Consider the following 26,440-nt stretch of genomic DNA (forward strand, 5'->3'; position numbering starts at 1 on the left):
GAGGAACAACTACTTCAGGTCTCAGAGCGAGTAACGTCACCGATTGAAACGCTCTCAGCGCGTACCACCGATAACTAGCTAGCCATTTCACATCGGTTACACTAGCTTACTACCGAATTCGTGTCAGTTGTTTATGGCCTAATGCAAATAGGTGTGCAGCGTCAATAGGAAAAGTCTAACTTGATTTGTAGGGCAGTATGCTAATTAGGGCCAAAAAATATCCAGTTAAACGTTCATGACGTACCGTTACTGCGGACACTGCTTTTCGTTGTGTTTGACTACTCCCCTATACAACCATAAGAGGAGGAAGACTGTCACTGTTTAAAAATATCACATTGTAAACCTGAGAAGCTTTCTGCAGTTGTAGGTTCTGTTGTTTCGGCGCATTTTTTTAAATCCGCGCCGGAACACGCAAATCCAGCCCATTTCAGTGCCCATTTATCACTCACCTACTTCAGGCTAGAATGTCAACCAATAAAATTATTTGCGACCCTTGTAAAGGGGTTTGGAAATGCTGACCCGAGACGAGGCGTCTCGAATCAGTCCCTTGGCCGACTAAAAATAGCCCTGTCGCCGTCCTTCTAGAGGCTTGCTGGCGCTCCAAGAGGAGGCTACAGCTCCACTTTCCGTATTGCCCTAAGAGAGTTAAAGAACTTCCATAGCGGCATCTGACCCGCCCCGTGACATCACGACCCGATCATAAATAAGAGAGGGACATTGAGCATGGTTCAGGACCACTCTCTCTCGGGAATCCGGCTTCTTTAGTCTTTCTTTCTGCCCCGTGTCAACTCCTTCATCTCCGTAATGGTGTGTACTTTTGGATTTACCACTGCCTGAATGCTTTTTTTGTGCCTATACATTTGTGTGGCTTTGGGGCTATTGGATTATATAAAAGCCTGACGTTGCTACAGAACTACCATGGGGGCATCTGTGTGATTTGGTATAGAGATTGGATATCAAGACTTGGGTGGTTCCTTTCTTTGTTAACAAAATAAGCCACTGTCATACTCCATTTTTTGGGGAAGAAACCAAGGTGGACGTATTAGATTAGAGCTTCTCATTTGGCTCCACAGAGAAACCGTGGAATACGTACTCGTACCATTGAAAGCATTTAATCTAGCCATCGTCACACTAACTACTGTAATTTCTCACCTAGTGTCTAATTCATGTATTGTTCTATATCTAGAATGTAGACCTTCTATACACTTGTACTTCTATGTTGTTCTGTTGAGCACCTGCATCACTTTGAGATTAGTCCCTGTATCACCATGGTGCTGGCGATGTGTTGGTACTTTGAGAATGGCAGGACGCCCGTGGTGCATAGTGGTGGTGGATTGGTTATAACAGGTCCCAGATCAGGTCCTAGGGACTCATCCTTGTCTTGTGCTGTGTGCATCTTTAATAGGCTGATGCTGCTCCCGCTCCCGCTGAGGCATCCGGCGCCTCTGCTTTTACGGCCGACCAGATCGAGGGTAAGTGAAGTGTGTTGAGTTTCTTAGACAGAACAAAGAGAGGGCCCTATCTATTATCACTAGGTGAGGACTCAGGGTCTTTATAGATAGCTCAGTGATAAAGCATGTCCCCTGTGTTTTACAAAGTAGCACTCACCAAGTTCAATAGACAAAATGACACTCAAGTTGCCCCCAGAATAAGTTCCCCTGTGGACTAGCTTTAGTTAGGCTCTCAAAGTAGAATTGTATGATCTGCATGGTTTCTGCACCATGAGGTCCCCTCTGAGGGCCTAACAAAGTGTGATAAGTCACTGGAAATTACCTAAGTTGTGTCCACTAGTTTTGGAGCCCATGGCCTTGACAACACAAGTGCAGAATAACCCAGGGGCTTGTTCAGCTGTCCAGAGGAGATTAGTGTCCCTGCTTCTATTCTGAGCAGCACTGTCTTGTCTTGAATGACAGAGCACAGTGGTCCTTAGGGCTCGCATGGCCAGCCGCATCTCCGTACAGCAGGAGCCTGATCCCACCCTTTGTTCCTCACTGAAGGACATGATCTTTTAAAATACTCCTTCAGGGTGGCTGTTGTTTTGTGTAGAGCTTGTTGGTGTGTAGAACTAGTGGCAGTTGGTGTGTAGAACTAGTGTGTGTGTGTGTGTGTGTGTGTGTGTGTGTGTGTGTGTGTGTGTGTGTGTGTGTGTGTGTGTGTAGAACTGGTGGCAGTTGGTGTGTAGAACTGGTGGCAGTTGGTGTGTAGAACTGGTGGCAGTTGGTGTGTAGAACTGGTGGCAGTTGGTGTGTAGAACTAGTGGCAGTTGGTGTGTGTGTAGAACTGGTGGCAGTTGTGTGTGTGTGTGTGTGTGTGTGTGTGTGTAGAACTAGTGGCAGTTGGTGTGTGTAGAACTAGTGGCAGTTGGTGTGTGTAGAACTAGTGGCAGTTGGTGTGTGTAGAACTAGTGGCAGTTGGTGTGTGTAGAACTAACTAGTGGTCGGTTACTGGTCAGAAAAGGGTGAGCTGGAAATGAACTGTTGAGGGCCTTTATTCATTTTAGCACCTAGTTAAGTATCACGTCAGTCAGTGGCAGGACACATCATTAACACACTGTTCTTAAAACCATATACAATTCCTGTATGTCATCTTATACAATACAATTATTGTATAGGTGTTATCTTATCAGACAAGTCGCTATTAGAACAAATTGGTAAAACTTTATCAACTTTCATAAATAAGCATTAATAAACAAATGTTTTTTCATTATTTGTAAACATTTATAACCATTTATAATGCAATAAAAGTTATTATAAAGTGTTTCCTAAAGAATCCACTGCTTTTGCATACTCTAGACTAGAGAAATTGCTATTGGCTGGAGGAGCAGCTAGCCTGGGTGCTGCAGGAATGCAGGCGGGCCCCATTGGCTGGAGGAGCAGCTAGCCTGGGTGTTGCAGGAATGCAGGCGGGCCCCATTGGCTGGAGGAGCAGCTAGCCTGGGTGCTGCAGGAATGCAGGTGGGCCCCATTGGCTGGAGGAGCAGCTAGCCTGGGTGCTGCAGGAATGCAGGTGGGCCCCATTGGCTGGAGGAGCAGCTAGCCTGGGTGCTGCAGGAATGCAGGCGGGCCCTATGCTAGCATGTGTAGATTACTCCGGAGTCAGCATTCTTATGTTTAAACCGAGCCGGGCAGGAGGAAACGTCCGTGCCCGTATATGGCATGGGTTACTTTCTTAGGGCGTATCGATTGTCAGTCGGTGGTTCTAAATGCCAAACGCCAGCAGGCCTTGTAGGGGGGGTGAGGGTGGGGGGCAGCTGCTGCCTTCGGAAATCACATAAGGCCAGTAATCTGTTGGATCACTTTCAATTGGGATTCACAGTGGAGTCCATATAAATAGTGACCCGCCTGCCATGCTACCTTTCTGCACCTCTACAGTTGATAATTATTCAGGGGACAATGAGGGAGGAATTGAGCGGTCGCCATCTTTGAATCTGCTGCACGGCAACATGAGACATGTCGTGTCTCACCATTCTCCAGTGCTGCATTTAGAATGAACTTTTACGAGAACGGTGAACATTGTGTCATTGATTGCGTGTAGTTTTACTAGAAGAATTGAACAAATATCTGGTCTGTTTTGCCGTTGGTTCACAAAACAAAATGACTAATAACGACGAAGCTCCTTTTCGTCCCTTTCATTAACTAAAATATTACAACTGTGATTTATTGAAACATTTTGAGTGTGAACAAGAGAGTTGTCAGGTTACTGTATGTTGGTGCACACTTTCCGCTTGTCTTCATCCAACTCATCGTAACTCTTCTGCGTTTCCCTCCGCCCTCCAGACTTCAAAGAGGCTTTCGGGCTCTTCGACAGAGTCGGTGACAGCATGGTTGGATACAACCAGGTGGCTGATATCATGCGCGCCCTGGGACAGAACCCTCAGAACAAGGAGGTTGCAGTGATCCTGGGAAAACCATCCCCCGATGGTGAGACCACCACTACTCCTATAGGGATTGGTTGTGAGAATGTTGTGAGAACGTTATGATACGTTCAGGTATAAATGTAGTATGAAGACCAAACAGGCCTCTCTACTCCTGAAGAATAAGTAATGATGTCTGTTCTAGTCATGACATTGCAAAGTCCCACATACGTTTGCACTACTGAATGTGGCCCCGGGGATGGAATAGTCCCAAAAGTGTAAATCCCTCCCCCATCTGGCCCTCCAGGTGGTCTTGATCAAACACTCCACGTATTTGAAAAAAACAAATACTCTTTGAACCCACATCTGGTAATGATATGAATGTTCATTTTGTTGTCTGGTTGAAAGACTGATTCTATAAAATAACAATGATGTAACGACCGTCACTAGCGAGACACTAATGTTTGTCATTGACGTGGTGTGCACGATGTGACCGTATGAAAACAAGCAGTGAAAGGCTATAGATGGACCACCGTACCGTGTGTGACTAACGTCGATCTCTTCTCTTTCGTCGTGTCAGATATGGCCAACAAGAGGCTGGCCTTCGCCGATTTCATGCCCATGATGGAAAAAGTTGATAAAATAGTGAAGGGTACACTTGATGACTACGTTGAGGGTCTCCGCGTCTTCGACAAGGAGGGCAACGGCACCGTGTCTGGGGCTGAGCTGCGCATCGTGCTGGGCACACTGGGTGAGTGGAGTCGATACACTTAGACACGTTACCCTACAGCACTGACTGAGCAGTGGGTTAGGGGTTAGCCAGCTAAAAAGTCTGCTTGGCTGGGTGACATCAATCCCCTGGCCACCCTACACCCTAGGTACACTACTGACAGATTGCTTACACCTGTCTAACCGTCTCAGATCTACACAAGTGCTTAGGGTGTAGGGTGTGTTGGGATTGATTTTTGCATTCAGGATGTGTGTGTTTTCCTGACTGGCTCGTTGTTGGTCCCTCTTAGGTGAGAAGATGTCCGAGACCGAGATTGATTCCCTCCTTATAGGTCAGGAGGACGAGAACGGCAGCATCAACTATGAGGGCAAGTCTTGTTCAACCTCTAAAGAGCAAATATCCCTGGATCCTGCACAGATCATGTTCTAATAACACTATCATTCAAATATTTGTACTCTTATTTAAATTGATCAAATTGATGTTTATCAAATGATTTTATAAATGTGTATATTTTTTTATATGATTTTTTTATTTAGGTCTCTTGCTCCTGTACTTATGCGTCCTCTCTGTTCTCCCCACAGCTTTTGTCAAGCACGTCCTGTCTGTGTAAGATAGTGCTGCGGCAACCAAAGCTTATCTATCTCCCAGACCCCATGGTGTCAGGACTGTTTTTCTAAAGACCAACCTAGGAAAGAAAAGGACTATAATGGGATGTCGAAAAGCCATTCTGTGTCTGTTTTATTTTCGTCCGTCAACTTTTCAACTCCTCACTCCTCCTCTCTACGGAAGTTCCCTCTCCGCTGTCAGATGACGACCCTCGCCCCGCCTCCACCTGGGGCATGTTTCTCCACTTGGGGTGGGACGGTGACCACTCATCAAGTGGGGGGGTTGTACCCTCTGCCCCGCCCACCTCATGTCATCATCATCTTGCCGGCTGGAAAAGATTGTGGATTGGCCGGCAAGCCCCTCCCCCATCAGTTATATTTATTTTCACTCTGTCGTTTCAGAATAAACTTTTCCAAAAGTACATCCCCCACCTGGCTTGATTCTTGGTCTTCTTCATTGAGCTTGTGAGGATGTACTATTTTAGAGGTGTCCTCCATGAAAAGACAAGACAGGAATATTAAGGTGTGTGTATCCTCTGTCTAAAGTGTATAAATACACCTTCAATGAAATACATCATATATCATAGCAGATGTTTTCATAAACATGTAGTTATATGAAACATGGGAACTACTGTCACCTGTTGACTGAAAGAACACAATTTGCTGAATCTACAGTTACATGTTGCAATGGTAAGTTAAAGGCCCAATGCAACCGTTGTTATTATTGTTTTCTGTGGGGGGGGGGGGGGCTGAAAACCAGCATTTATTGGCAGAGAGTTTTGGAACTCTGTTACTGGTTTATTAACTAAACTCCATCCCACCAAAACAGGCTGAAACTTAAGGCATTCTGATCTAAACAGCTCTTACTCTAAAAGGGCATTATCATCATTTTCACAATTTCACAGTATTATACCAACCTTATAGTGTATAAATATATAATACAGGAAAGTCACGTTTTTGACTGCAATGAGCCTTTAATGGGATCAAAATAGGAAGGTTGAAGACATTACAAATACCTTTTCTTCCATCGACTGTTTGACACATCTTCAGAAACCCAAGGATCTCACTTAGCATCTACCATGTTTGACTAGTCCCATACAGCCGTGCCATTTATCCATACATGGGTATTGAAGTATCATCAAACAACATATCGAGAGTGGCTGTATCATAAAGCATTTTTTGTACTGCAGAAAATGTATGTTAGCCCACTCTAAAATCAACTGTAAAACATATTCTATTTTGGTACATACTTGCTGTTGAATGAAATGACCAATTTAAAAGGTTAGTTCACAATCTCACTGGATTAGAGAATAGCAAATCCCACAGTGATGGGGGATAATAATTTGTTCTTAACTGACTTGCCTAGTTAAATAAAGGTTAAATATTTTTTAAATACCCTGAGGGAAATTTTGACTTTTCAATGTAACACAAAACATATTGGGTTTTGAATAAAATAACAAATTAAAAAGTTTTGTTAAAAATCTTATTGGATTATAGAAACCCAAATCTCATACTACCCTAGGATATATCATCCGTTACGTATGTAATGTGTAGGCAGAGAAAATATGTCGTCGGCTCATTCAGCAGGCCTTACCTCCGCCCAGTAGATGGCAGCACATTCAACAGACGCGGTTGTATCCAACTCTTGAAGAAACACATTCATTTTGTTGTGTCGGTTGGGTAAAAGTGTTACACGGGGAAATGTTCTCGAAAGCTGTCAACGTGTTTAACTGGTGTGAAAAAATGTGTGTCGAAGTGGACAGATACTCTCTACTGCAAGTGCCAGATACGTTAGTTTTGAGCAGTTCATACGTTGTTTTGAGCAGTACATACGTTGTTTATGGTTTCTATGGAGAAGAGTGTTGAATTCATCAAAATTATGCATAAACATATTTTAGTTTTACAATGTTGTCATGTAACGTTAGTCAGCAAGCAAAATATAGCTAGCTAGTTATATTCAACATTGTCTGTTGACCCGCTAATGCGAAACTGGGACACAGTCACCTTGGGAACACTGAACTAGAAATAGCTAGTTACGCTTAGTTAGCTAGCTTGCTAGAGGGTTTGAGTCCATACTAACTCAGCTATACATACTCCCTATTCATGAAGCTGACTATCCTGATTGATTGAATGGTTGCTTTGTTTAATTCTTGGCTTGGTTTAACCTAACTTTGACGTTATCTAGGTTACTCAGTCCTTGGCAATAGCGTGTGACTGCGGGTGCACCCGATTAGACTACAACCACCCCATTAAAAGGTGGAAACATCTTACCAACCACCCCATTAGAAGGTGGAAACATCTTACCAACCACCCCATTAAAAGGTGGAAACATCTTACCAACCACCCCATTAAAAGGTGTAAACATCTTACCAACCACCCCATTAAAAGGTGGAAACATCTTACCAAACACCCCATTAAAAGGTGGAAACATCTTACCAACCACCCCATTAGAAGGTGGAAACATCTTACCAATCACACCATTAAAAGGTGGAAACATCTTACCAACCACCCCATTAGAAGGTGGAAACATCTTACCAACCACCCCGTTAAAAGGTGGAAACATCTTACCAACCACCCCATTAAAAGGTGGAAACATCTTACCAACCACCCCATTAAAAGGTGGAAACATCTTACCAACCACCCCATTAAAAGGTGGAAACATCTTACCAACCACCCCATTAAAAGGTGGAAACATCTTACCAACCACCCCATTAAAAGGTGGAAACATCTTACCAATCACCCCATTAAAAGGTGGAAACATCTTACCAACCACCCCATTAAAAGGTGGAAACATCTTACCAACCACCCCATTAAAAGGTGGAAACATCTTACCAACCACCCCATTAGAAGGTGGAAACATCTTACCAACCACCCCATTAAAAGGTGGAAACATCTTACCAACCACCCCATTAAAAGGTGGAAACATCTTACCAATCACCCCATTCATATGGTGAATGTGGATTTTACACCTTTTAATGTGGTGATTGGTGGCTAATCGGGTGCTTCTATATCTGAAGCTCTTTCGCTTATCTTTTGGCTTCATGCTGCCTGGTAATCAATACTGTTATGGTTATGTCGGCGGGTTAACGCACATTGCCCCCGATCAGTTCCGAAGTTTAACCGAAACAGTCATACTGGATTGATAATGTAAGGTTAGCCAAACGTGTGTTTAACAAACCTAATTTACAGTTTATAACAATAGCTGATCCCTATCTGAATTTTAACATAGTCGCAGTGTAATGATTTCATAGATTCTCAAAATAATTTTGTTTGATCAGCATGGTAGCAAACTTCTTTACCACAATCCTGGAAATCATAGGCTGTCATTGTTCTTAACTGACCTGCCTAGTTAAATAAAGGTTAAATAAAAAATATCAGCAAAAATGAAATACCTTAGTACCATCACGCAAACTGCAGGTCCAAGATCAGTTATACAGTTTTTAAAAAAGGTGTGTATTTGTATGCAGATCTCAGACCTGCTATTAGAGCTTGCCACATTGTTAGCTTGTTCCTGATACCAGCCATAAAGGTACAGTCTGGGATTTGTGAACCAATAAAGGTACAATTTGGGATTCGGGGAACCCATAAAGTTACAATATGGAATCTGTTCAGTGCTAATTATCATTCTTTATAATTCATTTATACATTTTCTTGCATTTTTGCTTGCTTTAGTACTTTATTTTGCATCCTCTCTATTAGATTACTCGGGTCAGCTCAACATTTATATTACCCACTACACTGTTTTTTATTTTCAGGAAAAATGACCAAGACAAAAACAACTCAGTGCCCCCACTGTCCTGCCCTCAACCCACTGGCAAGGAAAACATGCCAGACATGTTTTGGGATCTAAAAAACATGGATACCCTTCAGGCTGGGCAATACGGTCAAACACCGTAGTTCGGGCAGAACGCTAAAGCGAGCCTGGCTTGTGGTTAGTGTTTTACCATTTCACACTTTTGAACTGAGCCGAGCTGGCCTGGTTATACGTGTTTCCACTAGGGGACCTCGTGGACTAGGGGGGGACCTCATGGACTAGGGGGGACCTCGTGGACTAGGGGGGACCTCATGGACTAGGGGGGAACCTCGTGGACTAGGGGGGGACCTCGTGGACTAGGGGGGACCTCATGGACCAGGGGAGGACCTCATGGACTAGGGGGGACCTCATGGACTAGGGGGGGACCTCGTGGACTAGGGGGGACCTCGTGGACCAGGGGAGGACCTCATGGACTAGGGGGGACCTCATGGACTAGGGGGGAACCTCGTGGACTAGGGGGGGACCTCGTGGACTAGGGGGGACCTCATGGACTAGGGGGGGCCTCGTGGACTAGGGGGGGACCTCGTGGACTAGGGGGGGACCTCATGGACTAGGGGGGACCTCATGGACTAGGGGGGGACCTCGTGGACTAGGGGGGGACCTCGTGGACTAGGAGGGGACCTCATGGACTAGGGGGGGACCTCGTGGACTAGGGGGGGCCTCGTGGACTAGGGGGGGACCTCGAGGACTAGGGGGGGACCTCGTGGACTAGGGGGGGACCTCATGGACTAGGGGGGACCTCATGGACTAGGGGGGGACCTCATGGACTAGGGGGGGACCTCATGGACTAGGGGGGGACCTCATGGACTAGGGGGGACCTCGTGGACTAGTGGGGGACCTCGTGGACTATGGGGGGACCTCGTGGACTAGGGGGGACCTCATGGACTAGGGGGGGACCTCATGGACTAGGGGGGGACCTCATGGACTAGGGGGGACCTCATGGACTAGGGGGGGACCTCATGGACTAGGGGGGGACCTCATGGACTAGGGGGGACCTCGTGGACTAGTGGGGGACCTCGTGGACTATGGGGGGACCTCGTGGGCTAGGGGGGACCTCATGGACTAGGGGGGAACCTCGTGGACTAGGGGGCAACCTCATGGACTAGGGGAAACCTCATGGATACATAGGGTCCCTGATCTCTGACTTGACTCAATTCGAGACCACATTTGTAACGAGTACAAACGTGTCAGAGACGAGACCAAGACACTCAAAATGCAGAATGAAAAGTGGCCCGAGACGTGTTTCTATACTGCACCACTAGTATGCCTGCTGCATGCACAAAACTGTACATTCTAGAACATAATTCTGGCTTTTTTGACGTCTCTGCAGTTTTTGAGATGGGTTGTTATATGTTCTTATTGAAATATTTCTCATGTGACGTTAGTAGAATATGTTGTGATTAACTGGAGGTTACAGTGTCTAATACAGATACAGAATGGCACCAGGAATATGAAATGGTGTTGGTTGTTTGCAGTAACTTCTTTGTTGTTATAATATCCCAAACGGACTTGGCTGTTTCACCAATTTAAGTATTCTGTCTTCACATTTGCATTCTAGTCATTTAGCAGACACTTAACCTGTAACATCTCCTGTAAGTCGCTCTGGTTAAGTAACATGCTCAAGGGCACATCAACAGATTTTGATGTCTCCTTGTCTCCTTGTAATGAGCACATGTTATTGTCAAAGATTATTTACCACGCTATGATACCAACAATACCAAGTACGGTGTGGTACGGTCTTTGACTGAATATGGGCTTATAAGCAATACAAAAACACTTCAGTCTTTCATGGCTAATTTCGGTTAACCCAGGGAAAAAACATGAAACAAACACTATACACAAACTAACCAAAACAACAAACGACCGTGAAGCTACAAACGTTAGTGCACAAACAAGCAACAAACGTTCAACATACTGACATAGACAATTACCCACAAAACACATGATGCCCATGGCTGCCTTAAATATGGCTCCCAATTAGAGACAATAAACCACAGCTGTCTCTAATTGAGAACCAATCTAGGCAGCCATCGACATACAAACACCTAGAACAGATATTACCCCATTAAACCTACAAACACCCTAGACAATACAAAAACACACCAACTTCCCCATGTCACACCCTGACCTAACTAAAATAATAATGAAAACAAAGATAACTAAGGCCAGGGTGTGACATAACCCCCCCCCCCCTTAAGGTGCGAACTCCGGGCGCACCAGCATAAAGTCTAGGGGAGGGTCTGGGTGGGCGTCTGTCCACGGTGGCGGCTCTGGCACTGGTCGTGGTCCCCACCCCACCATAGTCACTACCCGCTTTCGTAGCCTCCTCCAAATAGCCACCCTCCACATTAACCCCACTGGATTAAGGGGCAGCACCGGACTAAGGGGCAGCACCGGACTAAGGGGCAGCACCGGACTAAGGGGCAGCTCCGGACTGAGGGACGGCAGCTCCGGACTGAGGGACGGCAGCTCCGGACTGAGGGACGGCAGCTCCGGACTGAGGGACGGATCCTGGCTGGATGACGGATCCTGGCTGGATGACGGATCCTGGCTGGATGACGGATCCTGGCTGGATGACGGCTCTGGCGGATCCTGGCTGGATGACGGCTCTGGCGGATCCTGGCTGGATGACGGCTCTGGCGGATCCTGGCTGGATGACTGCTCTGGCGGATCCTGGCTGGATGACGGCTCTGGCGGATCCTGGCTGGATGACGGCTCTGGCGGATCCTGGCTGGATGACGGCTCTGGCGGATCCTGGCTGGATGACGGCTCTGGCGGATCCTGGCTGGATGACGGCTCTGGCGGATCCTGGCTGGATGGCTCATGGCTGGCTGACGGATCCTGGCTGGATGGCTCATGGCTGGCTGACGGATCCTGGCTGGATGGCTCATGGCTGGCTGACGGATCCTGGCTGGATGGCTCATGGCTGGCTGACGGATCCTGGCTGGATGGCTCATGGCTGGCTGACGGATCTGGCTGCTCATGGCTGGCTGACGGATCTGACTGCTCATGGCTGGCTGACGGATATGGCTGCTCATGGCTGGCTGACGGATCTGGCTGCTCATGGCTGGCTGACGGATCTGGCTGCTCATGGCTGGCTGACGGATCTGGCAGATCCTGTCTGGTTGGCGGCTCATGCAGATCCTGTCTGGTTGGCGGCTCATGCAGATCCTGTCTGGTTGGCGGCTCTGGCAGATCCTGTCTGGTTGGCGGCTCTGGCAGATCCTGACTGACGAATGGCTCTAGCGGCTCCTGACTGACGAACGGCTCTGACGGCTCGGGACTGACGAACGGCTCTGACGGCTCGGGACAGACGGGCGGCTCTAATGGCTCGGGGCAGACGGATGGCTCAGATGGCGCTGGGTAGACGGATGGCTCAGATGGCGCTGGGCAGACGGATGGCTCAGATGGCGCTGGGCAGACGGATGGCTCAGATGGCGCTGGGCAGACGGATGGCTCAGATGGCGCTGGGTAGACTGATGGCTCAGATGGCGCTTGGCAGACGGGCAGTTCAGGCACCGCTGTGCAGACGGCAGACTCTGGCCGGCTGAGGCGCACTGTAGGCCTGGTGCGTGGTGCCGGAACTGGTGTTACCGGGCTGGGGACACGCACCTTCAGGCTAGTGCGGGGAGAAGGAACAGGGCATACTGGACCCTGGAGACGCACATTAGGCCTAGTGCGTGGTGCCGGAACTGGTGGTACCAGGCTGGGGACACGCATCTCAGGGCTAGTGCGGGGAGCAGCAACAGGACGCACAGGACTCTGGGGACACACAGGAGGCTTGGTGCGTGGTGTAGGCACTGGTGGTAATGGGCTGGAGACATGCACCACAGGGTTAGTGCGTGGAGGAGGAACAGGGCTCTGTTGACACACAGGAAGCTTGGTGCGTGGTACCGGACTGGAGACATGCACCATAGGGCTAGTACGTGGAGGAGGAACAGGGCACACTGGACTCTGGAGGCGCACTATAGGCCTGGTGCGTGGTACCGGTACTGGTGGTACCGGGCTGAGGGCACGCACCTCAGGAAGAGTGCGGGGAGAAGGAACAGTGCGTACAGGGCTCAGGAGACGCACAGGAGGCTTCCCAACCTTACCTGGTTGTATACTCCCCCATATCAACATCTCTCTCTCGTCGCTCTCCTCCAATAACACCAACAACTCCTCAAATGTCTCATAATCTCCCATCCTTTCACTTTCCTCCAATCTGTCCAATAACTCCTCCACATTCTCCGACTCATACCTTAGTTTAGCCAACTGCTCCTGATGGTAAGCACGGGGAACTAGCTCAATTCTCCCACTTGACCCAGCCACACTCCCCGTGTGCCCTCCCCCAAGAAATTTTTGGGGGAGCCTCTCGGGCTTCCAGCCACTCTGCCTTGTCTGCCTTGATTTACGCTGCTTGGTCCGATGTTGGTGGGTAATTCTGTCACGGTAGTCTTCTTGAATGACAGTGGACCAAGGCGCAGCGTATGCAAAATACATCTCTTTATTTTGTAAGAGAGGGAAAAAACATGAAACAAACACTATACACAAACTAACCAAAACAACAAACGACCGTGAAGCTACAAACGTTAGTGCACAAACAAGCAACAAACGTTCAACATACTGACATAGACAATTACCCACAAAACACATGATGCCCATGGCTGCCTTAAATATGGCTCCCAATTAGAGACAATAAACCACAGCTGTCTCTAATTGAGAACCAATCTAGGCAGCCATCGACATACAAACACCTAGAACAGACATTACCCCATTAAACCTACAAACACCCTAGACAATACAAAAACACACCAACTTCCCCATGTCACACCCTGACCTAACTAAAATAATAATGAAAACAAAGATAACTAAGGCCAGGGTGTGACATGCTATCCTGGGTCCTTGGGACGTCCTTACCCTAAACCTTAACCATAAACCTTAACTAACCCTAACCTTAACCATTTTAAATTACAACTTCAATGGGCTAGGGACATCCCAAGGATTCCAGATAGCAAGGACTGTTTATCGTGCACATTCAAAGCACTGAAGGAATGTCAACATGGAAGGGTTTTCGACACTGCTATTTCAATTCTTAGCAGCGTTCATTCCATCCTTCTGTTTAAGCCACTGCAACAGTTCTGGGGAAAATAAGGGTAATGCCCATTATTATGAATAATGTAGGCGCAAGTGAGGATTTTAAAGGCTGGGATTTTGAACAAGTAGTCCAGTTTTATTGTACAATCTGTTCCTTAACGTGAATTTGTTCATTATTGCATGGAAAGTAGATCCACAAATATATGGTTGCTGCTGCTGTTGTACTGTAAGTGCCAGCTTTGTTTGGCCTGCCTGCACCGATTTAAATGATAGATATTATCTCTGATTTTCTGTGAATGGGTGTGTGTTTCTGTATGTAACGGTATTGCTTCCTTCCCTCTCCTTTCCCCAACCTGGCCTCGAAGCAGGGACCCTCTGAACACATCGACAACAGTCACCCATGAAGCATTGTAACCTATCGTTCCACAAAAGCTGCATACCCAGATCAAGGGAAATTATTACTTCTAGGTTTCAGAGCCGGGGATGTCACTGATTGAACACGCTTCTGCACTTGAGTCAGGTACTGTAGTGTATGTGTGCGCGGGTGCGAGCATTATGTGTGAATGTCCATAGTACAGTAAAGCACATACATGGTTCTCTCATTCATATATCCCAGTGTGATTGTGTTCCAATATGGAGAAGATGGGTCATCCATAGATATTATTATTGTTCTAAATATTAAAGACAAACCAGGTTGAGTTGTGCGGATAGACAGGCTGACACGCTCTCTTCCACAGCCTCCTGGCGCTGTCTTTTAACGCAGGTGTTGCTCATCATGTCTGATTGTCGTCATCGTGCTGCTGAGGTTTTAGGTTTGATTCCTTCGGCCACATCTTGACCGACTCCCGTGTCACCGACTCGGTGCCCTTGACGCGCTACAGCTGCTTGGCCAGGTCTTCCAACAGGCCCTCCACCTAGCCAAAGCAGTTTGAGGTTCATGTTGTGCGTGTTTTTGCTGTCCATGTGGTACTGCTCATACATGAGGTCATTCCATGAACACTCCAGGGTCATCAGCTTGTGGTGGCCCTCCAGCAGCTCGGCTTCCTCTATCATTAAAAGGAGGGTCTGCCACCAGCATATTTTACGTCCTTCAGGATTCAATGATGTTGATGCTTTGCCTCCAGTCCTTGCTTATGTCTACCAGTGACTTCTGGATGTTCTTCATGTCCCCCAGGGCATAGTGGAGCTGACTCTGGCCTGTACGTACCCCGCCTAACTGGAAGTGACTGGCAGCCTGGAAAGTGTGAACAGACAATTGTAAATGGTTTAGATAGGGCTTTACAGCAAGCAGACTCCATCAGTACACACACACTTCCTCACCCTAAGGTGCAAGTTCTCTCCATCTCTTGACAGGATTGATGATGCGTCTGCTCCCGATGTCCACCAGAGTTTTCGGGGAGTTCTCGGTTCCCTGTCTGAACTAGTCCACAGAAGGAGTGTACACTACAGAGAAAGAGACTTCCAGCAGTTGACAGAACTTTATTCAAAATGTCTGGAAAATGACCTTAACGTTTCTATTAATCTTCCTTACCTCCTTAACTCTCCTGTCCATCTCGCTGATGTGTTCCTTATCAGGCCGGTGTTCAGGTCCATGAGTTAGTGTCTAGGCTCTGTTCCCTGTCTGCACTACTCCACTGGGACACTCAGGACCTCAGCCTCGACCAGCCTCACATCTACCGGGAGAAGGAGAGGGCCACTGAATAAGCAATTAAAATCAGCAGGCTTTTGGATGTGTATTTGTAATTTGTAATCTCTCTCTCGCTGCGTCTCTCACCTAACTAATAAATCAGTGGCTAGCCTGACTTCACTAGCTGTTCCAGCTGGTGGACAGCCGTTGATACGTGCAGTAGCTAGTGTTAATGGTAAGGAGTGAATCTTTCCTTTACTTGGTGGTACTTTTCAAAATTCCCGACTTGGAAACCACCACCGTGTTCTACACTTCCATGACCAGTTGCAGGTGGAAAGTTGGAATTGAGAAAATGCTCAGTTTATTACATCAAAAATTATCAACATTGTAATCCAACATGTACATCACCTTCTTGTCTTATTTCAAATCTTCTCTCATTGATGGAGACAGGTGTCATTCAAAGCAATGCATGATTTCTGAGACAAGCTCATGACATGCAGCACTTTGGGGTGGGTACCTACCTGTCTCACGCAATGAGAGAAGATTTGAAGTAGACAAGATGGCGGCATACGCATTGTTGGACTACTTAATGGAGCAAAACATGTATTTATTTTAATAACAGCATTTTCTAAATTCCAACGTTCCACCTGCAACTAGCCATGGACATTTAGACGGCGGTGGTGGTTTTCCGTGTCTGATAAATAACAAAATAGCAGTAAATGATTATATAGCCTCCACCAGTCTTGCATTAAAATGAGTCTGTTAGTCTTGCTTTAGAATAATGCTCTGTCCTCTGATCAAGCATTGTCAAAAATGCTTGACGTTACATGCATGGCGCAGCAATTTTCATTTCTTCATGTGAAGAGGTGTTGAAGTTGAAGGTGGCAGGCAAGTAGCCACTCCTTTGCCGGTCCTTCATGCCTGCTGTACCAGTCTACTTGCATGTCTCACAATGGAACTCTGCAAAAGGATATTCAACATGGCAAGGAAGGTAAATAAAATGTGTGATCTTTAAAACAGTAAAAAATTACCAAATTGGTTTGGAGCAGGGCTGCAGTCAATAACTGTGTTGCCTGCAGTGGGAGTCAGTGGCTGTAGGAAGCCTTTCACCATGAAGAAGGAAAGAAATTCCACAAATTAACTTTTAACAAGGCACACCTGTTAATTGAAATGCATTTAAGGTGACAACTTCATGAAGCTACAATGTAGAAAATTTTACAAATAATGAAAAACCATTGAATGTTTCAAAACTTTTGACTGGTAGTGTGTGTGTGTCTGTGTATATATATTTATTATTTTTCTATGCGGTCAGTGCATATGAAAATTCTCTCACTCTCTCAGGTGTTTGTGAACTCCCGTATCCAGCCCATCTATGGAGGCACCAATGAGATCATGAAGGAGCTGATCGCCCGCAGTATCGTCAGCCAGAAGTGAGGGAGACGTCCCAGTGACATCACCATGGAGGAGAGCTGGGTAGTGGTTAACATAAGTCTCTTAACACCAACATCAGTTTTGACTGGGTTAGCTACTGAGCTGGTTGTCTGTGCCTTTTGAAGTGATGTTCACCGAAGGTAGGCCAGTGGTATTTCTGGGGTGAATCTGAACTTTCACTTAATCAAATATCACATTTCAGACATGGATTGCAACTTAATGTGCTTTACAGAAAGAAAGAAAAACAATGGAAATGAATGTTGAAATATTTACTACACAACAAACAAGATATAAAACCAAAATAATGACACAAACTGAACAACTAAAAAGCACTCTAAGGAAAAGCAAAGCTAAAAATGAATGCCAAGTGTGTGCAAAGCTGTCATCAAGGCAAAGGGTGGCTACTTTGAAGAATCTCAAGTATATTTTCATTGAACACTTTTTTGGTTACTACATGATTTCATATGTGTTATTTCATAGTTTTGATGTCTTCACATTTATTCTACAATGCCACCTTAGTCATAGACTGTTCTCTCTGCTACCACACGGTAAGCGGTACCGGAGCGCCAAGTCTAGGTCCAAAAGGCTCCTTAACTGTTTTTACCTCCAAACCATGACTCCTAAACAGTTTGTCAAATGGCTACCCAGACTATTTGCATTGACCCCTTTCCTTTTATATGCTGATGCTACTCGCTGTTTATTATCTATGCATAGTCACTTTACCCCTACCTACATGTACATATTACCTCAATAACCTGTACCCCCTGAATATACATGTACATATTACCTTAATAAACTGTACCCCCTGAATATAGCCTCATTGTTAGTTTATTGTGTTTAGAATTATTTATTTTTGAACTTTTATTTTGTAAATATTTTCTTAACTCTTTTTCTTGAAACTGCATTGTTGGTTAAGGACTTGTAAGTAGGCATTTCATGGTAAGGTCTACAACTGTTGTATTCAGCGCATGTGACGAATACGATTTGATTTATGTGAAAATCGACTCTAAAATCAAATAACACAAAATATACTGCCTTTTGAATAAAACAACAAATTCAAATGTTTTATTAAATCTCACTGGATTATTGTTGAAACCTAAATAAGTGCATTTGGAAGTATTCAGACCCCTTTACTTTTTCCACGTTTTGTTACGATATTCTAAAATGTATTAAATATTTTTTTCCCCCTCACCAATCTACACACAATAACACATAATGACAAAGCAAATTTTTATTTTTTTTTTTTATTTTTATTTTTTAGAAATTATCACATTTACGTAAGTATTCAGACCCTTCACTCAGTACTTTGTTAAAGCACCTTTGGCAGTGATTACAGCCTTGAGTCCTCTTGGGTATGATGCTGCAAGCTTTGCACACCTGTATTTGGGGAGTTTCTCCCATTCTTCTCTGCAGATCCTATCAAGCTCTGTCAGGTTGGATGAGGAACTTTGCTGCACAGCTATTTTCAGGTCTCCAGAAATGTTTGATTGAGTTCAAATCCTGGCTCTGGCTGGGCCACTCAAGGGCATTCAGAGACTTGTCCAAAGCCACTTCTGCTTTGTTTTGGCTGTGTGCTTCTGGTCGTTGTCCAGTTGGAAGGTGAACCTTCGCCCCAGTCTGAGGTCCTGAGCGCTCTGGAGCAGGTTTTCATGAAGGATCTCTTTGTACTTTGCTCTGTTCATCTTTCCCTCGATCCTGACTAGTCTCCCAGTCCCTGCCACTGAAAAAAACCCATAGCATGATGCTGCCACCACCATGCTTCCCTGTAGGGGCGGTGCCAAGTTTGCTCCAGACATGATGCTTGTCATTCAGGCCAAAGAGTTCAATCTTGGTTTCATCAGACCAGATAATCTTGTTTGTTATGGTCTGAGAGTCCTTTAGGTGCCTTTTGGCAAACTCCAAGCGGACTGTCATGTGCCTCTTACTGAGGAGTGGCTTCCGTCTGGCCACTCAACCATAAAGGCCTGATTGCTGGAATGTCCAAGAGATGGTTGTCCCATCTCCACAGAGGAACTGGAGCTCTGTCAGAGTGACTATTGGGAGTGACTACTCACCTCCCTGACCAAGGCACTTCTCCCCCGATTGCTCAGTTTGGCCGTGCGGCTAGCTCTAGGAAGAGTCTTCGTGGTTCCAAACTTTTCCATTTAAAAATGACGAAGGCCACTGTGTTTTTGAGGACCTTCAATGCTGCAGAAATGTTTTGGTACCCTTCCCCAGATCTGTGCCTCGACACAATCCTGTCTCGGTGCTCTACGAACAATTCCTTTGACCTCATAGCTTGGTTTTTGTGCTGACATGCACTGTCAACTGTGGGACCTTATATAGACAGGTGTGTGCCTTTCCAAAACATGTCCAATCAATTGAATTTACCACCGGTGGACTCCAATCAAGTTGTAGAAACATCTCAAGGATGATCAATGGAAACAGGATGCACCTGAGATCAATTTTGAGTGTCATAGCAAAGGGTCTGAATACTTATTTATATAAGGCATTTATTTCTGTTTAAAATGTTTAAAACATGAGCATTTCTAAAACCCTGTTTTCGCTTTGTCATTATGGGGTATTGTGTGTAGATTGATGAGGGAAAAAATCTTATTTAATAATTTTCAGAATAAGGCTTTAACGTAACAAAATGTGGAAAACGTGAAGGGGTCTGAATACTTTCCGAATGCACTGAATATCATCCACTATTGTAAAGTGGCTGTTCCACTGGATGTCACAAGGTGAATGCACCAATTTGTAAGTCGCTCTGGATAAGAACGTCTGCTAAATGACTTAAATGTAAATGTAAAATTATGTTTGGAATGTGTAAAATCTGATGTAATATGTTCATTCAGCAGGCCTTACCGCCGCCCAGTAGATGGCAGCAAATTCAACAAATAAGACCGTAGCCTACCCTTGGAATACTAGAGAAGAAACGCATTCACTTTTGTTGTGTCAGTTGGGTGAAAGCGGTAACGTTACGGAGGAAAATGTTGTCAAAAGCTGTCAAAGCGTGTTATTCTGGTGTGAAAAATGTATGTCGAGGTGGACAGGTACTTTCTTCTGCAAATGCCAGGTGCGTGTCGTAGTTTTGCATGCTAATTTTACTGGAGAAACGATGTCTGTTGAAATGCTTCTCATAAACGTTAATTTAATGTCATTGAACAGGAAATAAGTTATTTCTTTTAAACATAAATATTTGAGTCAGACAGCCTTGTCATATGTAGTCAGCAACAAAATATAGCTACTTATAGTGTTCAACATTGTCTGTTGACCCGCTAATGCTAAACTGGGACATAGTCACCTTTGGCACACTTTCCCAGAAATGGCCTTTAAAGCCTACCTAACGTGTTCCTTCACATATGAGGTAACTAGTGGGTTTGAGTTTGTAACTCCGCTATCCAACACTGCTAGCTACAGGTTTATACACCAGATAATGTGGTTTTTAATATGTAGATTCATCACTGCATACTTCCTATTCATGAACCTGACTATCCTGATTGACTGGGTGTTTTGTTTGCTCCTTGGTTTGGTTGATTTAACCTAATGGCATTAGTAATGTCATTCTAGGTTCCTCAGCCCGCCATGGGGGGCTAGTCAAATTCCGTGACTCAAAATCCACTACTAACTACACTGATCTCAGAATAAGTCAGTTTATAACTTTTTTAACAATCACACAAGTGTTTCAGTATACCACACCTAAAGGTTAAAGGTAGACTGTAGAACACCTTAGGCCTTACAACAGCCTTGTTATTCCCATCAGACCAACATGTAGTTGATTTATAAGTGCCCGTCCTCCATTTCCTAGAATGCAGCACAGCCAGCCCCAGGAAGGGAAAGCTCCCCCGTCCAATCGGCCGGAGACGTCCAGCGCCAAGACTCTGATGGACATTGGCACCCGCAGAATCTTCAACGAGGATCATGACATGTTCAGGGAGAGTGTCCGACGTTTCTGGACAGAGGAGGTGGTGCCCTACCACAAGGAGTATGTATTGACTGTCTGTAATCATCTCTGCATGTGCATAGTGTTCCCCACCAGGGTCCTGTTCATTAAGTACCAAACGGTAGGAAACTGCCTGAAAGCGGGAGGAACCAGTTGAACACTCCTTTTCCATTGCAGAATGTTTTGAAATGGTTTCACTATTGTGTGACCAAATAAACAGGATGCTGATGATCAAGCTTTTTTTTCTTCAGTGAACAGAATGGTTTTCATGATGTGATTATGTTGTGATGACTCAATTCTGATTTAAGGTATGGTCTCTGTCTTCCCTCCCCCCTCCAGATGGGAGAAGGCAGGTATGGTGAGCAGGGAGCTGTGGCAGAAGGCTGGGGAGCAGGGTCTGTTGGGCATCCTCACTCCAGAGGAGCACGGTGGGATCGGAGGTGATCTGCTGTCTGCAGCTGTGATGTGGGAGGAGCAGTGAGTATCTTGTCCTGACCAGGGATCAGCTCCCCACTGTCCATATAATCATATTAATTATGATCTAAACTGATCCTAGCTCAGCACTCATACTCTGAGACGCTATATGAATACAGGCCCAGGTGTGGGATGATTGGCTAGTATTTCCCCAAGCCCTATTGCTATGACCATGGACGTATAGCAGAATGTAACAGTTGTGATTATATGTCAAACAAGTGACTTAACTAAGATGCCTACTGATAACATCACAATGCTATTCTGTCAACAGACTGTGTTGTACTGCAGGGAAAGTCAGAAGGGGATTTCAGGACTTACACCCCTCCCACCCAGCAGACACCTCTCCTCACCCTGTCTCTCTTTGTCTTCAAGGATGTACTCTAACTGCACTGGCCCAGGCTTTGCCCTCCACTCTGAGATCTGCATGCCCTACATCAGTAACTATGGCTCCAAGGAACAGATCGATCGCTTCATACCCCAGATGGCTGCTGGGACCTGCATCGGGGCTATCGCCATGACGGAGCCAGGAGCTGGCAGGTGAGGACTTTTAACACTACTGGGCCGAGCTGTACTGCGCTGGTCTTGTTCCCCTACTGCAAAGGAGGATGTGAAAAGAAGATATCCAAGCAGGCACAGTACGGTTTGGGTCAGCACGATGGTGTGAAAATTGTTAGTTTAATAGGCTGTTTTTCAGCATGAGAATCTGACGATGGTAAGGTCAATTTGGGGTCATTCTGCTTGTTTTCATTATGTGTTCTCCAACTTCTACCTCTGTCTAGCCAATAGCAGTTCATCCTAAAGACCCTCTCTTCTCTCCGTTCAACCCAGTGACCTCCAAGGTGTCAGGACGTACGCTAAGAAGGATGGCGATGACTGGATCCTCAATGGCAACAAGGTGCGTTCAGGGTGGATGTGGTTTAACCAGACTAGGGTTGTGTTCAGTAGGGCACACCATAGCAAAACGTTTTGCAAAGGAGAACAAAAATCTGTTTTCTTGTTTGACAAATTTGGGTAGTACCTCTGTTTCAAAATGTTTTCTCCCAACTGAACATGACCCATGTCATTGACCGCTGTCCCTTGACCCACAGGTGTTCATCACCAACGGCTGTATGGCCGACATGGTGATCGTGGTGACCGTAACGAACCGCGAGGCGAAAACAGCGGCCCACGGGATCAGCCTCTTCCTGGTGGAGAAAGGGATGCCGGGCTTCCAGGCGGGCAAGAAGCTGGAGAAGATTGGCCTGATGGCACAGGTACAGTCAGAAATCTCAATTGCTAGTTTAACCCCCTTTCGTTAAGGGGCCATTTTGACCACCTGGCTGGGTTCAAATACTTTTGATTTCCTTTTCACATCCTTTTGAGTTTGATTGAGCCTGCATGTAGAACCAGATGGATGCGTTGCTTTTGTTGTTGTTGACTATTCCTTTGGTTTCATCGTGTAGTTCAAGCTCAATCGAAGGCAGCTAAAGTATTTGAAAGAAAACAAACACTGTTGAATCCAGGTCTGGTCAAATGAAAAGACTCCTCGTTGCTTCAAACAGTCGGTTTGATATTGACGTCCCTTGAGAAGTGGGTTCGGATGACGAGAAGTGGGTTCGGATGACGAGAAGTGGGTTCGGATGACGAGAAGTGGGTTCGGATGACGAGAAGTGGGTTCAGATGACGAGAAGTGGGTTCAGATGACGAGAAGTGGTCAACTGTCATGTCAGCCCATTTTATAGAACAGCCATTACCTTCTATATATATTAACCGTTGTCTCTCTGTCCCCAGGACACGGCTGAGCTGTTCTTTGAGGACGTGCGTCTCCCTGCTTCTGCCCTGCTGGGACAGGCCAACAAGGGCTTCTACTACCTGATGAACGAGCTGCCACAGGTACACCTTTCAGAGATGAAGTACACTTGCATGATATACCAGGGTTGGGGTCAGTTACATTTCAATTCAGCAAGTTAACTGAAATTGCAATACCAATTGTATTTATTTAAAAGGCAATGACTGAGTTGAAGGGAATTGACCCCTAACCTATTCCTATGTACTCGATTGTCACAAAGGTATGGCTGTATCTAGTAGCTACAAACCAGGTCATTGTTAAAGCTCGTCACCTTTCCTCTTGTTCTTCCAGGAGCGCCTGCTGATTGCAGACATGGCCATCGCCAGCAGTGAGTTCATGTTTGAGGAGACCAGGAACTATGTGACTCAGAGGAAGGCTTTCGGCAAGACCATCGCTCACCTTCAGGTTGGATAGCATTATCTTTGACTCGTATTTCTGCTGTAGTAACAGGTATGTTTCAGTGTAGTGAACACTAGCTCTATTCGGGTGGTAGGTAACCTAGGTTAGAGAAGCTGAATCAAAGTGGGGACTGAACTAGCAACTAGAGGGCTGTTGGTGTCAGACCCCGTCTCTCCTACTGTTGTGCCCTTGAGCAAGACACTTAACCCCAAACTAGCTCCATAGAACACATTTCTGTTTGATCAGATGGATGAATAAAGTTGTATTGTAGTATATTGAAGTGATCCACTAACTCCATTCCTCTGTCTCATGGTGCAGACTGTGCAGCACAAGCTGGCAGAGCTGAAGACTGAGATCTGTGTGGGCCGTTCCTTTTTAGACAACTGTCTGCAGCTCCACACAGAGAAACGCCTGGACTCTCAAACAGCCTCTATGGCCAAGTACTGGTGAGAACACAACCAGATACTAAACCTTCTTTCACCAGTGTTATGCTTCTCCAGTCCAGAACTGTCACTATGTTTGACGTGTAAAGTGCACTTGCACATCCGCCCTGATGGATTTAAAGGGAGTGGATTGGTATAAGAGTAATGCTGGAGATGTCTTTCCAGACAATGCTTTTAAACCCATGATGAAGTGTTGAAGTGTGCACTTCAGGGAGAAGGGTCGAGAATTGGGACTCCTCCTGTATCGTCTGACTTGACTTTTGTTGTTTATCAGGGCGTCTGACCTCCAGAACTCTGTGGCCACCCGGTGTCTGCAGCTCCACGGAGGTTGGGGCTACATGTGGGAGTACCCCATCGCCAAGTGAGTGACAGTGATGTCTGTGTCATGGAAATATAACATGTTATTCTATTTAGTTCTATGCTGTCAGTGGATATGAAAATCCTCTCTCTCCCCATCAGGGCGTTTGTGGATTCCCGTGTCCAGCCCATCTATGGAGGCACCAATGAGATCATGAAGGAGCTGATCGCCCGCAGTATCGTCAGCCAGAAGTGAGGGAGACGTCCCAGTGACATCACCATGGAGGAGAGCTGGGAAGGGGTTAACATAAGTCTCTTAACACCAACAGCAGTTTTGACTGGGTTAGCTACTGAGCTGGTTGTCTGTGCCTTTTGAAGTGATTGTCATGTTCACTGAAGGTAGGCCAGTGGTATTTCTGGGGTGAATCTGAACTTCCACTTAAGTCAAATGTTCACTTAGTCTCCCATAGACGTCAGTGCATTTTTTTTATTTTTTTATTTTACCGTTATTTTACCAGGTAAGTTGACTGAGAACACGTTCTCATTTGCAGCAACGACCTGGGGAATAGTTACAGGGGAGAGGAGGGGGATGAATGAGCCAATTGTAAACTGGGGATTATTAGGTGACCATGATGGTTTGAGGGCCAGATTTGGGAATCTCAGCATGACTGAGAGACATTTTATTTAAGTGGAACTTTTGATTCACTCCTCTTTGAATAAGCATGGAGTGAAATAATAGATATTCCGTGTAATATTGCTGGGAATATGTGGTTTAACACTCTAGATGTAGGGTTTATTCTTTTCCTTTGGGCTTCTACAAAGTCAATAATATGTTCTGAAATCCGTCCATCCTTTCACACTTGAAATCTAAGAAGTTAGAAACATTGATCAAATAAATGCACAGAGTTAAGTTGTATATTTTTCTAATACCACCTTTGTGTTTGTGTCCTGCTGTGTTTTATGGGGGTAGAAAAGTAAATGGTATAGTCATGTACGTTAGAATGAACATTATTTTATCATTTGTTCGCAGCTCTGAACCGGAAGTGCCCTTGCATTCTTCTCCTGATACCTATTAATGTTCAGCATTAAAGGGGGATAGCTAGTCAGTTGTACAACTGAATGCCATCAACTGAAATGTCTTCTGCATTTAACCCAACCCCTCTGATACAGAGAGGTGCAGGGGGCTGACTTAACACCACAACAAGCTGTGAATTTAGAACATTGCACTATTGTTGAACATTTTAAACGCCACGTTTTTAATGTTGATTGTAATGTAATAATATTGCTTGTTTATTAAAGTTATACCATTTTGGTGATCCCTCTTACAATTTTAATTTGGTTCTATTGTGTTCTGTCAGTTTCATGAAGACATGTGGTGTGTTCTATTGCAGTGGACGAGGGCATACAGGAACAATGCATCATGATGCGGTCCTAATGCATTATTAGCCCGGTTTTTGGGTGTGTGTCTGTTGTACGTGAGAAGATGTGTGAGCCTGAGATTGATGCCCTCGTGACAGCTCAGGAGGACGAGAACGGAAGCCTCAACTACTAAGGTTATCTTCTGCGCAATGCTATGTATTATTTTAACCACAAGATGGCAGTAAGTGTTGTGAACCGATTAAACCTGGGTTTTATTCCATATCATTTACATTTACATTTACATATCATAGTGATGTCTGTCTAGTAGGAGCAATTTCATTAGCTTTGATTCTATTCCTTTTATTTTTTTATCAATTCCTATCTGTATGGTTTTGATAATCGTCCTGTTACCTTCAATATTAACTTTAGTGGAGTGGTATGGACACATCCATTAAAAGCTCTTGTCCCAGGTGCTGTGTTAGGATGTAGAACAAAAAGTAAATCCACACAAATCCACATTCATGAAACACCATTGGGCAGGGGCCACATTCAGTAGTCAAATGTTGAAAAATGAGAGAG

General features: G+C 45.4%; 2 protein-coding genes across 2 annotated transcripts; both read left to right on the forward strand.

Moving 5' to 3' along the window:
- Positions 1 to 698: 698 nt before the first annotated feature.
- Positions 699 to 5,610, forward strand: mylz3 (myosin, light polypeptide 3, skeletal muscle). Its single transcript, XM_055930367.1, has 6 exons — positions 699 to 807; positions 1,406 to 1,472; positions 3,777 to 3,920; positions 4,434 to 4,604; positions 4,873 to 4,950; positions 5,165 to 5,610. Exons 1-6 carry the CDS (start codon positions 805 to 807, stop codon positions 5,191 to 5,193), a joined length of 492 nt encoding a protein of 163 aa, XP_055786342.1. The 5' UTR covers positions 699 to 804; the 3' UTR covers positions 5,194 to 5,610.
- A 14,421-nt stretch (positions 5,611 to 20,031) lies between these two features.
- acadl (acyl-CoA dehydrogenase long chain) lies at positions 20,032 to 25,836 on the forward strand. The gene is made up of 11 exons (XM_055930368.1): positions 20,032 to 20,194; positions 20,927 to 21,103; positions 21,401 to 21,538; positions 21,908 to 22,072; positions 22,364 to 22,430; positions 22,624 to 22,788; positions 23,306 to 23,407; positions 23,655 to 23,768; positions 24,081 to 24,208; positions 24,480 to 24,566; positions 24,665 to 25,836. Exons 1-11 carry the CDS (start codon positions 20,109 to 20,111, stop codon positions 24,756 to 24,758), a joined length of 1,323 nt encoding a protein of 440 aa, XP_055786343.1. The 5' UTR covers positions 20,032 to 20,108; the 3' UTR covers positions 24,759 to 25,836.
- The last annotated feature ends 604 nt before the right edge of the window (positions 25,837 to 26,440 follow it).

Source organism: Salvelinus fontinalis, chromosome 7, assembly GCF_029448725.1.
Source record: "Salvelinus fontinalis isolate EN_2023a chromosome 7, ASM2944872v1, whole genome shotgun sequence".
Lineage (NCBI taxonomy): Eukaryota > Metazoa > Chordata > Actinopteri > Salmoniformes > Salmonidae > Salvelinus > Salvelinus fontinalis.